Source organism: Mobula birostris, chromosome 3 (assembly GCF_030028105.1).
Source record: "Mobula birostris isolate sMobBir1 chromosome 3, sMobBir1.hap1, whole genome shotgun sequence".
Taxonomy (NCBI): Eukaryota; Metazoa; Chordata; class Chondrichthyes; order Myliobatiformes; family Myliobatidae; genus Mobula; species Mobula birostris.
The window spans coordinates 88,425,805-88,438,839 of record NC_092372.1 but is presented as its reverse complement, the minus strand read 5'-3'; the positions used below and the strand labels follow the sequence as shown (position 1 = coordinate 88,438,839).

At 40.9% G+C, this 13,035-nt stretch overlaps 1 protein-coding gene across 5 annotated transcripts in view; it reads left to right on the top strand.

The window, feature by feature from the left end:
* The window catches only part of cc2d2a (coiled-coil and C2 domain containing 2A), a 152,720-nt gene that overhangs the window by 130,452 nt on the left and 9,233 nt on the right, over positions 1–13,035 (top strand). For 3 of the 5 annotated variants that reach the window (XM_072253007.1, XM_072253006.1, XM_072253005.1), the window contains 4 exons: positions 1,121–1,210; positions 2,347–2,460; positions 6,804–6,938; positions 11,831–11,953. In XM_072253007.1, coding sequence (XP_072109108.1) covers positions 1,121–1,210; positions 2,347–2,460; positions 6,804–6,938; positions 11,831–11,953 — 462 coding nt within the window. The remainder of the gene's footprint in view (positions 1–1,120; positions 1,211–2,346; positions 2,461–6,803; positions 6,939–11,830; positions 11,954–13,035) is intronic. The other 2 variants (XM_072253008.1, XM_072253009.1) reach the window with 2 other exon arrangements.

Here is a 13,035-nt window from a genome sequence, read left to right as displayed (position 1 = left end):
GGGCTATGAATTATGAGCAGGCAGAAGGGATTTGGTTTAATTTGACAGTCTGTTCCTCAGCTGTCCTGTTCATTTTCAAAGTATTGGGAAGTGGGATTAGTGCAAATGGTCAACATGAACATGCTGGGCTGAGGGGTTTGTTTCTGTGCTTTATTGTGTTACGTTCTATGATCATACAGTGGATTCCCGTTAACTGGGGCACATCGGGACCAGTACACTTTGGCCCAGTTAAGTGACTGCTCTAGTTAGCCGAAGTTTCAATGAAATAGTTAGAAAGGTATAAGAAAGACAAACTACTGTTTAACTGAGTAACAAATTATGTATCTAAATGAAATATGGAACAAATTAGAACACTACTAGTATAACTACAGTACGAGAAATCTGTGTATTAATTCCTAACAGTTATCGACAGAGAAGTTCAATCCAGTGTTTGCTGCTGTTCTTTTGACTGACTGTAAATGAACAAAATCAGTGCAGACACCCAGTTCAGAAAATGGACTGCCTTCATGCAATACTTTCAAAGGTTGCATCCTCTATATCTTCATTTTCATTGTATTATTCAAGGTGATTATCGATACCTTACAATTCTTTGTAGTTCCCAACTTGCCGAAACTTGTTTCATTTTCACTCCCGACCGTTTCTGGAATCTCCAGGCAGGAATGCTTGAAACTGCAGTGAGCAAACCAACTCTGAATTGTTTTAGCAATAGTCCTGACAAAGGGTCTCGGCCCGAAACGTCGACTGTACCTCTTCCTAGAGATGCTGCCTGACCTGCTGCGTTCACCAACAGCTTTTATATGTTTTGCTCTGAATTGTTTTACTGCTTATTTCTCACCAATCATCAGTGACAAAAATAACTGCTTTTTAAACACAAACACATGCAACTGACACTAGTTATAAACAAGTGCACATAATTGATATTAGTTAGAACTGTTCGGCAACAGTCTCCTATTCCAATTACGCGTCAGAGAGTCCCAAATGAGCAGCTGTCCTGTTTTAACGGATGGTTCAATGAACTGGAATCTATTGTATTTTCATTATTTCATAACACAAATGGTTCACATCCTGATCTGTGTCAGGAAATTAATGCTACTTGATCTTATCTGCCCATGTGTTTTAGGAGCTGGTGGCTCGTTATGTTTCTCTGATTCCATTCTTACCAGACAGTATACCCTTTGCTGGTGTCTGTGACCTCTGGTGCACTTCAGATGTAAGCAGTTTTATATCTTCATTGTTCTGCTTATAGATTTTTGTGCTCTTGATTTTACCATTTTATATATTTATAAGAGCAGTGTTGTTGGAGAAACTAAACAAACTGTGGGTCACATTGGATATGAATTCCAACTAGTGACAGACTATATTGCACACCCCCATTTTAGCACACTTGGTTGTCTCTTAAATAATTCTGGCACATTTCTATTGTCATTCTGTATAAGTACAAGGTGACATTATTGCATTGAATGTTCATTTTAAAAGCAAAGGCCCTTGCGAGATGTGGTGTAAGGTGAAGTTGGGTAGGATGGTCTGTGACATGTAATTTTGCATGAAGTAGAATCCCCAGTGAAAAACCTGAAAGATGGCTGATGTAGAGAGAGAAAGAAAGAGTTAGAGAGGAGAAGAAGGAGCAGAAGAAAATACATGCTTGATGTTGATTACCAGTGTGACACCACTGTAAGTAAGTTTTCCATTGCACCTGTGCATACATACACTTGACTATACATTCAGCTTTGACCTTTTAGCACTGAAAACAGAGAAATGACTGCATTCATCTGCATCACCTTCACCTTGGCTGCTAGAAAAAGAAATTTTCCGTTCCTTAGCTTCAAAATTATGATGGAGACAAATTTCGCAAAATAGATCTACAGCCCACACATTGCACTTTTCAAAGATTGACATATCAAACACCCCTGGGCAAATTTTATAAGAGATTTGATTTTGTGCATGGGTTTATGGAAGTACTGTTCAAGCCTTGGTGAAATGCAGTGCACACAATGTTACACAACAAATTCTGTTTTTTTTTTCATTTGTTTTTCTGTTATTTTGAAGCATTGGCCAATCATCAGAAAATCATGTGTATTTACTCAGTACCTATGGCAGCAGTTGGCCTTAAAGATGTTGATTGCTGTTTAATAGGCTGAATTCTGGCCCACTGTAGATCTTGTCTATTCTTTAAGGCTCGAGTGTTGTATATAAATACAATCCAATTGCAATATAGAATACCATTACTAGTGACACAGGTTAGTCAATACCGTGCAGCTGTACAGTCAGTTGTGATGCATTTTGTAATCATAGTGATTAAATAGCCTCTTTCAAATTCTAACATCTATCTTTTTTCAATTAAAACAGCAATTCCTGAGCTTGCTTGCTGGTGATGAGGAGGAACATGCAGTTCTTCTCTGTAACTATTTCCTTGCACTGGGAAAGAAAGCTTGGTTGTTGATAGGGACAGCCATTCCTGAGGTAAAATGCAGTTCATTCTTCTTCACCATGTTTTTTAGACTTTCCACAGAGAGATGAGTCGTTTAATCAGGGTATCTAATGATTGCCTAAAGTAATGATTGCTATAGTTTAAATTGTAATATCAAATTAATTAAACCATGAACAGAGGCTTACGTTGGTTAAATAGATTAATTCTTTTGTATGTTGATGGAGAGGACTGGTTTCAGTGATGAAGCAGACCAACAATAAGGATGGTTTGATGTGTGTGACAAATAAAGCTAATCTTTAGAGACTGGCCTTTAATAACTATCAGAAACACTTAGTCCAAGGGTTCCCAAACTTTTTTATGCCACGGACCAATAAACAACAGGTCTGTGGACCCCAGGTGCGAACACCTGACTTAGTCTCACAACTAGAACTCCTGAAGGTTACTTGAATTGAAAATTTCAAATAGGAAATTGGCATTTTTTAAAATTTTTGTAAGAGTACTAAAACTCTATGATGTATAGGTGGAATAAGATACAAATCAATCATGATTATTGTGACTGTTAACTGACAGAAGCTGAAAAATATAAAGTTTTGTTCACTGGCATAGTCTTGTTGCCCCTCTCAGTAGAGACTCACCTAACTAAAACCGCATCAAACTTTTATGCTCTTAAGAAAAATGCTATTATCTAGTGATTCAGTACAAATTCAATAACTACAATGACATTTGATATTTTGAGTCTGATAAAACGTTCCGTTGAATTCAAGATTTACAGTTGGAGCACACTGTAACTGAGCACACCCCTCTGAGTGTTCAGGCATCTCTGTTGTGATGAAGTAATTCACAAGGATAGTGTAAAAGCTCCTGAGGGCAGAGAGCCCAGATGCCCAAACTTAGTATTGGGTACACAAATATCCCAGTTATTAAGAGATGGAACAAATATGCAAATGACCGTGCTTAATGTGTAAAGTTACAAAATGTCGATAAAGTGTCTGGTGCCTAGTGTGAAGTAGGCCAGTTGTCACAGTCCCATTGATTTATGTTTGGCTGATTCATTCAAGAACATCACATGGTCATATCAACTTGCAACCCTTATCTCCTGAGCAACCTCCTGCCATTGACCCACAGAGCTCTGTAGACTGTAATATTTGATTACTAAGCTGTCTTTAATTTCATACTTACTACTGCTTGTAGATTATTTATTGAGATGCAGCGCAGAGTAGGCTTTTCCAGCCCTTCAAGCCACGCCACCCAGCAATCCCTGACTCAATTCTAGCCTAATCATGGAATAATTTACAATAGGCAGTTACTCTACCAACCGGTATGTCTTTGGACCGTGGGAGTAAACCAGAGCACCCGGAGGAAACCCGAGGGAGAACATACAAGCTCGTACAGCGTGGTTTGATCCCGGGTCGCCTGTACTGTAAAGCATTGTGCTAACCACTACACTACTGTGCTGCCCATTGGAACTTGTTTTGCTGAAGATAGGAGCTTGTTTGAAATAATCCTTTTTATATCCACATATTTCCATAAGTCCTGAATTCCTAACAATGACCAAACTCAAAGGGGACCAACATCACAGAACTGCATAGTCTACATAATTTATTTGCCTCTACTTGTATTTTGTCATTTGGTTAAATTTGTTCTTTCTTGTGGTGTCAAGCAGAAACACATAATCCAGGAAAGTCCTTTTGATTTCCAGCTCAAATTGTTGGCTGATCTCTGCTGAAGAAGCAGAACATTTCCTAAAGGTGACTCCTATGAGAATTTATGCCTATTCCTTCACTCCTCCCCGTCCAAAATCATTCTTCCTATGTCAGCATTTGTGTAAGATAAATAGGTTGAACCTCAGTGTTAAAATGCTCACTGGCAGTTTCAGTATCAGATTTTATATCACTGGCATATGTCATGAAGTTTGTTGTTTTATGGCAGCAGTACATCGTAATACATAATAAAAATACTATAAACTACAAAAAAGTACATATAAAAAAGTGAGATTAGATAAGTACTACAAAAAGAGATGAAAACAACAGTGAAGTAGTGTTCAATGTCCATTCAGAAATCCGATGATGGAGGGGAAGAAACTGTTCCTGAAAAGTTGAGTGTGTGTCTTCAGGCTCCTGTATCTCCTCCTTCAAGGTAGCAATGCGAAGAGGGCACGTCCTGGGTGATGGAGGTCCTTAGTAATGGATGCTACCTTTTTGAGGCATCACCTTTTGAAGGTATCCTCGATGCTGGGGAAGTTAGAGCCCATGATGGAGCTGGCTGAGTTTATAACTTTTTGCAGATTTTTTTTGATCCTGTCTAATTGCCCCTCCATACCAGATGGTGATGCAACCCATTGGAATGCTGCCCATGGTACCTGCAAGTGTTTTTGGTGACCTACCAAGTCTCCTCAAACTCCTCATGAAATATAGCCACTGTTATGCCTTCTTTGTAATTGCATCAGTATGTTGGGCCCAGGATAGATCTTCAGGGATGTTGACACCCAGGAACTTAAAGCTGCTCACTCTTTCCTCTGCTGACCTCTCGATGAGGACTGGTGTGCGTTCCCATGACTTCCCTTTCCTGAGGTCCGCAAATAATTCCTTTCTTACTGATGTTGAGGAGTTGATTGTAGCCAGGACCAACCTCTCAAAGCACTTCATCACAGTAGTTGTGAGTGCCACTGGGCAATAGTCATTGAGGCAGCTTGCCCTGATCTCCTTGAACACTGGTATGATTGTCGCCCTTTTGAAATGGTTGGGAACCTCCAACTGCAGTAGTGAGAGATTGAAGATGTCCTTGAACATGCCCACATAGATTGGCAAAGCCCTATCAGTTTCAGCATCAGCCTGACACCTTACAAGGGTTCGCCCTCCTGAAAGATGTTCTGACGTCAGCCCCCGAGTCAGAGACCACAGGGTCAGCAGATACTGCAGGGATTTGCACAGGTGTAATTTTATTCTTTCTTTCAAAGCAAGCATAAAAGGTGTAAAGCTCACAGCCATCTTTGATGTTAGGTTTTGTTTTGTAGGAAGTAATGGCCTGCAACTCCTGCCGGAGTTGATGTACATCCAATTCCATCACTAACCTCAACTGGAATTGGTTTTTTTTTGCTCTTAAAATAGTCTTCTGTAGGTCATACCTGGACTTCTAGCATAGTTCTAGATCACCAGTCTTGAATGCCACAGATCTCACCCGCAGGAGACTATGAATCTCCTGGTTCATCCACGGAATTTGGTTTGGGTATGTCCAGTATGTTCTCAAAGGCACAGCTACACAGGTCTTGATGTCAGTGACAGCTGTGCTGTGTTTGAAGATGGATCCCTGAATATTGTTTGGTCCTCTGACTCAAAGTAGTCCTGTAGGTGCTTCTCCTCCCTTGACCATACCTTCTGGGTCCTCACCACTGGTGCTGCAGTCTTTGGTCTCCGCCTTGCCGACATGCTGGGAGTAGAAATACAGCCAGGTGATTGGACTTTCCAAAGTGTGGGTACGGAATGGCATGGTTCACATTCTTGATGGTCGTATAACAGTGGTCAAATGTGTTGGCTGCTGGTTCCACACATACTGGTGGTAACACACATCAAGGTTGCTGGTGAACCCAGCAGGCCAGGCAGCATCTCTAGGAAGAGGTACAGTCGACGTTTCGGGCCGAGACCCTTCGTCAGGACTAACTGAAGGAAGAGCTAGGGTGGCAGTTGTTCAGATACTCCTTCAAGCTGGCCTGGTTGAAATGCCCCACAATGATAGGGAAGGCATTCAGGTGCATTGTTTCGTGCCTGCTGATTACAGTGATCAGCTCCTCCGGTGCCTGCCTGACGTTGGCCTGATGTGGAATATAGACCACTACCAGGATGATGGCAGAAAATTCACTGAGCAGGTAAAAATGACAATACGTTTTCCACACATTTAACAAATGTGGGATGGTGGGCAAATTAATAGGAGAGATCATAAAAAAGGAACAAGTGACAATCAAATTCAAACATGTGCAATTCATTCAGCACTTTGACAGGGTAGATAGAGATTTAATTCCCCTTCCTACATAAATTCAAAATAAGGGATCAGGTGAGGAAATTCCTTTGAACAGATGATAGAGAATTATTGAAATTATCTCTCCAAGAAAAAAAGAGTTGAGATGGCTAGGTCACTGAGTATAGTCAAGAGATATATCAATAAATTTTGAAATGTTAATGGAATATGAGATGCGTGCAGGAAAGCATAGCTGAGATAAAAGATCATCCTTGATATTGATTGGCAGAGACAAGGGTGGTGGGGGGAGATGAATGGTTTCTTGTTGTTTTCTTTATTTAAGCACTCCCTAGTTGCTATCTCATGATCACTTTTCTCACTTAATTACCTTTTGCTAAGAAATTTTGCTCAAATTTATTTTCAGGGTCCAACAGCGTATGTGCTGACCTTTGACCAGAACCAATATGTAATCTGGAACTCTACTACTGGACATTATTACGGACAATTTGATGCATTCTGTCCTTTGCAGAGTGTTACGTGCTTGATTAGTGCTGATAATGTAAGTTTCACTGTAGCATATTGCTGAAAATGAGAGTGAAATTGTTACTCGTATCGGAATCCAATTACTTGACCAGGTTAGAATGGTCTTTATTGATTTAGCTCACTGATCAAATTTGCTTACTTTAGAATCTTGTTTCTTAATTAAACTGTAGCTTCTTTTTAAAAAAAACTGATTACCATCAACTACGTAGTCATGGGGCACTAATGCACAGAAGCAAAACCAATGGTACATCTAGTCCACACCGACCTGTTTTCCTGTCTAGTCCCCTCTACCTGCACCCAGCCCATAGCCCTTGATACCCCGCTAACTAGGTACCTATTCAAACTTCTCTTAGATGCTGCAATTGAATCCATGTCAACCATTTCTACTGACACTTTGTTCCACATTCACATCACCCTCTTGTTCTGGTCTCCCTCAACTTCAGGGGGAAAAGCTTGCATGGATTTACCCTGTCAATGCCCCTCATAATTTTGCTTACCTGCGTAAGATCTCCCATCATATTCAACTTTTCTCTATCACTCTGGTCCTCAAATCATGCAACATCCTTATAAATTTTTCCTGCACTCTTTCAAGTATATTGATATCTTTCCTGTAGGTCAGCGACCAGAACTGCATGCAATACTCCAAGTTCAGCCTCACTGACATATTATACGCCTTCAACATAGCATTCCAACTCCTGTACTTAATACTTGGTTTTATAAAGGCTAATGTGCCAGAAGCTTTCTTTATGACCCTATCTATTCACTATCTATTCATGACGCCACTTTCAAGGAATTATGGATTTGTATTCCCAGATCCCTGTTCTATCACACTCCTCATTGCCCGACTGCTCACTGTGTAAGCCCTGATTTCTCCCCTCCAAAGTGCAACACCTCACAATTGTCTGCATTAATTCCACCTGGTATTTTTCAGCCCATTTTTCCAGCTGTCCAGATTGTGTTGCAAGTTTTGATAGCCTTCCTTGCTGTTCACTATGCCTCTAATCTTTGTGTTATCTGCAAATTTGCTGATTCAATCTACTACATTACCACCTAAAATCATTACTGTAGATGATAAATAACAACAGATCCAACACCAATCTCTGCGGCACATCACCAGGCACAGGCCTCCAGTTAGAAAGACAACCATCTATACCACTCTGTCTTTTCCCACTGAGCCAATGCTAAGTCCAATTTATTGCTTCATCCTGAATGCCAAGCAACTCAACTCTCTGGACCAGCCTCCCAAAGAAGACTTTGTCAAACATCTTGCTAAATTCCATGTAGACAACATACACGATCTTTCAATAGACAATAGACAATAGGTGCAGGAGTAGGCCATTCGGCCCTTTGAGCCAGCACCGCCATTCACTGTGATCATGGCTGATCATCCACAATCAGTACCCCGTTCCTGCCTTCTCCCCATATCCCTTGACTCTGCGATCATTAAGAGCTCTATCTAACTCTTTCTTGAAAGCATCCAGAGAATTGGCCTCCAGTGCCTTCTGAGGCAGAGCATTCCACAGATCCACAACTCTCTGGGTGAAAAAGTTTTTCCTCAACTCCGTTCTAAATGGCCTACCCCTTATTCTTAAATTGTGGCCTCTGGTTCTGGACTCCCCCGACATCGGGAACATGTTTCCTGCCTCTAGCGTGTCCAATCCCTTAATAATCTTGTATGTTTCAATCAGATCCCCTCTCATCCTTCTAAATGCCAGAGCATACAACCCCAGTCGCTCCAATCTTTCAACATATGACAGTCCCGCCATCCCGGGAATTAACCTCGTGAACCTCCACTGCACACCCTCAATAGCAAGAATGTCCTTCCTCAAATTTGGAGACCAAAACTGTACACATCCTTCATCAACCTATGCAGATGACATCAGAAGAGTACAGAGAAAATTTATGAAGATGTTGCCAGGACTTGAAGACCTGAATTCTTGGCAAAGGATGAATAAGTTAGAACTTTATTGAGGTTTGACAGAGGTAGACAAAGTTATGAGGAGTATAGATAGGGTAAATGCAAGCTGCCTTTTTCCTCTGGAGTTGGATGAAACTAAAACTAACTAAAATTCATAGGTTAAGGCTGAATGGTGAAATATTTCAGGGGAACTGAGGGGAAGCTTCTTCACTCAGAGAGTGGTGAGAGTGTGGAACGAGCTGCCGGATGAAGTACGCGAGCAATTTAGATAAGTACACGGATGTGAGGTTGAGGTGAAGGTCAATGGGACCAGGCAAAGTAACATTTCCACATGGACTTAATGGGCCAAAAGGTCTGTTTCTAATCTGTGGTTCCATGTGACTCTATAACCTCCCTCATAACTTCCTTAAAAACTGTATAAGATTGGTTAGCTACACCCCATCACGCACAAAGCCATATCAGGCTCTGTCCCTTAGAATACATACCAATAATTTATGCATGACTAACATCAGGCTCAATAGTCTGTAATTTCCTGTCTTATTCTTGGAGCCTTTCTTGAACAAAATTTGCTGTCTTCCAGACCTCCAACAGCTCACCCATGCCAAATATTTTAAATATCTCTGCCAGGTCCTCTGCAATTTCTGCCCCTATCATCCCTCAATATCCAAGGGGGCACCTCAGCAGGCCCTTGGGATTTATCCACCCTATTTTGCTTCAGATAGCAAGCACCTCCTCTTCTGTAATCCATATACCTGTATGAGGTCCATGACCTCATTGCTCATTTGCCTCAGTTTTATGGATCCTGTGTCTGTCTCCTGAGTAAATACAGATGCAAAAAAAATCACTTCAGATTTTCCTCATTTCTTTTGGCTCCATAAATAGATGACCATTCTGATGTTTGGTCATTAAGAGGATTACTTTTGTTCTTTGCCATCCTTTTGTCCATTATATATCCTTCTTCTTAACCAGGGCCTCAATATCCCTCGAAAACCAATGTTCCTAAACCTGTTAGCCTTGCCTTTTATTCTAACAAGAACATACAGATTCTGTACTCTCTGTTTCACCATTGAAGCCCTCTCACTTACCAAGCATCCCTTTGCTGGAAAACAACCTGCCAGATCTATTTTGATGCTACCAAAATTGGCCTTTCTCCAATTTAGAATCTCAACCAGAGCACTAGGCCTATCCTTTTCCATAATAATCTTGAAACTAATGGAATTATGATCACTACATTCAATTATCCCTTAAGAGGAGATATAGTATCACAACCACTCTAGCTGGGGTCTTTACAAATTGATTAAGGAAACTTTCCTGAACATATTTGACAAATTCTATCCCATCCAGTCCTTCTACAGCTTGGGAGTCCCAGTCAGTATGCGGAAAGCTAAAATCACAATCTTATTTTTCTTGCAACTGTCTGCTAGCTCCCCAAAAATTTGCTCCTTTAAATCTTGCTAACTTTTGGGAGGTTGAATATATACACCTATTAACATGGTCATCCCTTTCATATTGCTCAGTTCCACCCATACTACTTCAATAGACAAGTCCTCCAATATGTCCTCTCCAAGCACTGCTCTGACAACTCTGATAAATAATGCCACACCCCCCCCCCACTTTTAAAAGCACCCCCCTCTATCATGTCTAGGACAACAAAACCCCAGAATATTCAGCTGCCAGTCTTGCCCCTCCCACAACCATGTCTCACTAATGGCTAAAACATCATAGTTCCTCATGCTTATCCATGCTCTAAGTTCTGTCTTACTTGGAATACTGCTTGCATTGAAATATACTCAACTCAGGACATTAGTTCCACCATGTTCAGGCTTTCAGTTTCGCTCTTTGCATGTAGTAAACATCTAATTTCCCCACAGCCATTCCACTTACTGACCTGGCTCTCTGGTTTTCACCCCACATCAACTCTAAACCCGCTGGAGCAACACTAGCAAGAATATTGCTCCCTCTTCGGATCAGGTACAAGCCGTCCCATTTGCACAGGTCCCACCTTCCCTCAAATGCAGCCCAATGATTAAAAAATGAAGCCTCCCCTTCTGCACCATCTTCTTAGCCACATGTTAAACTGTATTTACTCTTCCTGTTTCTAGCCTCAATGGAATGTGGCACTAGTAGCAGTCCTGAGATCACCACCCTAGAGGCCCTGTTCTTTCACTCACTGAACTCACTTTGTAGAACCTCATCAACTTTCCTGCCTATGTTATTGCGGACTGTATGTGGACCGCAACCTTTAGTTGCCTACGGTATTGCGGACTGTATGTGGACCGCAACCTTTAGTTTCTCACCAGCCTCCCACCCTCAAGAACACCATGGACTTGATCGGAGACCTTTCTGACCCTGGCAGCTGGGTGGCAACATTGCCATCTGGGAGTCTCATTCTCATCTACAGAACTTCCTGTCGGTCCTCCTAACCAGTGAATTCTCTATTACTGCTGTTCATCCTTTCCTTCTGAGCTACAGAATCAGACTCAATGCTAGAGAACTGACTGCTGTGGCTTTGCTTTTCCAGGTTGTCCACCCCAGTGGTATCTAACACAACTTATGATTGAGGAGAACAGTCTCAGGGATGTCCTTCACTGACCATTCTCTCTCTCCCGACAGTCACCAGGTTACTTGCATCCTACAATTTGGGAGTGGCAAACTTCCCTGTAACTCTTGTCAATCAACCCCTCTGACTTCCTAATGACCATTAGGTCATCCAGCTCCATTTCCTTAACACAGTCTTCTTTCAGGCCCCTGCTACCTGCAACTGAATAGAAAGTTCTGACAGGCACCACTTTTTGAATCTCCTGCTCCAAGTAACATCTTCTGCCACTTGAAACCTGAATGTTGTATTCCTGTCTTTGGCTTTCTTCAGAGTCTAGTTAATCAGATTGTGCTTTATATCATTTCTGTTTACTAACATTTTTAAAAAATGCACAGAACTTTCAAATAGATGTTGTTTTTCTTTGTTAATTCGTGTATGATTGATTTTCTAGATCTGGTTCAACATGCAGAAATATGAAACGGTTACGAGAATAAATTTTGATACCAGCAAGTCAAACATGTGGAAGCCATTTTTTTCACGAAGCTTTCCCTTCCCAGGCTTATCAAGTGTTCAGGTGCGGTGGTGCAATGAATATATATTTTTATTTCTTTTTAATGAGGTTCAGAGTTTGATTTTTCCAGTTGCAACAACCAGTGCATCAGAGGGGAGGAGCCAGCATGCTTTTTTTTAAAAGCTGTTTTTTTTCCTGATTGGTTAAGTGTTTGCACCTCAACTGATAAAAGGATGGTAGGATAAAGCAGAGTAGCTGGTGTGAAAGTGGGGAGCTGATCAAGAGTGGGAAGTAACATCTTTCAACTACATTGCTATTTATGTATACTTGTGAATAGAAAGTTGGATATATAGACAAAGATACTCTGAAGTACTGATGGTATGGCCTGAGTTCAGTGATTTACCCTCCGTAATTGCAGGTGGATAAAAGATGCCGACAAAAATAACATTCATGGCTTTCATAAATTAGAGCATATAGGAATTATAGAATAAAGATGAAATAATACTGTATACTGGTTAGATTGTCGTTGGATACCATGTGCAGTTTTGAAAGTAGAAGGAATAATTCTGCCATATGTTGAAAATTGATGGAAGGAAGCACAGATACCAGGATAAACTGCATTGGATTAAGGAAGGAGATTTAATAGAGATTTGTAAAATTGTGAAGCATTTTGATGACAGGAATAAAAAAAAAATCAGTTCCTGCAAATGGAGAGTCAATAACAGGTGGTGGTGAAGGACCACGACAGGAAGTTTTAAATATAGGAATGCAGAAGCATGGAAATTCTACTCAATCATGTTTGGTAAACATTATTTGCCTGGAAATTTGAACATGCTGTGCTATTTTCCAGCATTGTGTGAATAAATAACTGATGTTTTTTCCAGAATATATCTTTATAATGATGGTTTCTAGATCACCTCAAATCATTTTGAAAATTAGACTGCGCACATCCCATCTGGAATCGTGCATGGACAGGTGTCATCGGTGTCACATGCATCTTATGATGCTGTTCCTCAAGCAACAACTTTTGCAAGTAATCTCAGTTTCAGAGCCTCAAAGCTCTCTGTTTCTTTCTGGACAGCAGACTCAACCAGTTCCCTTCCATCTCTTGTGCCTAGCTGAAACTTCTCGCACTTTAAATAATT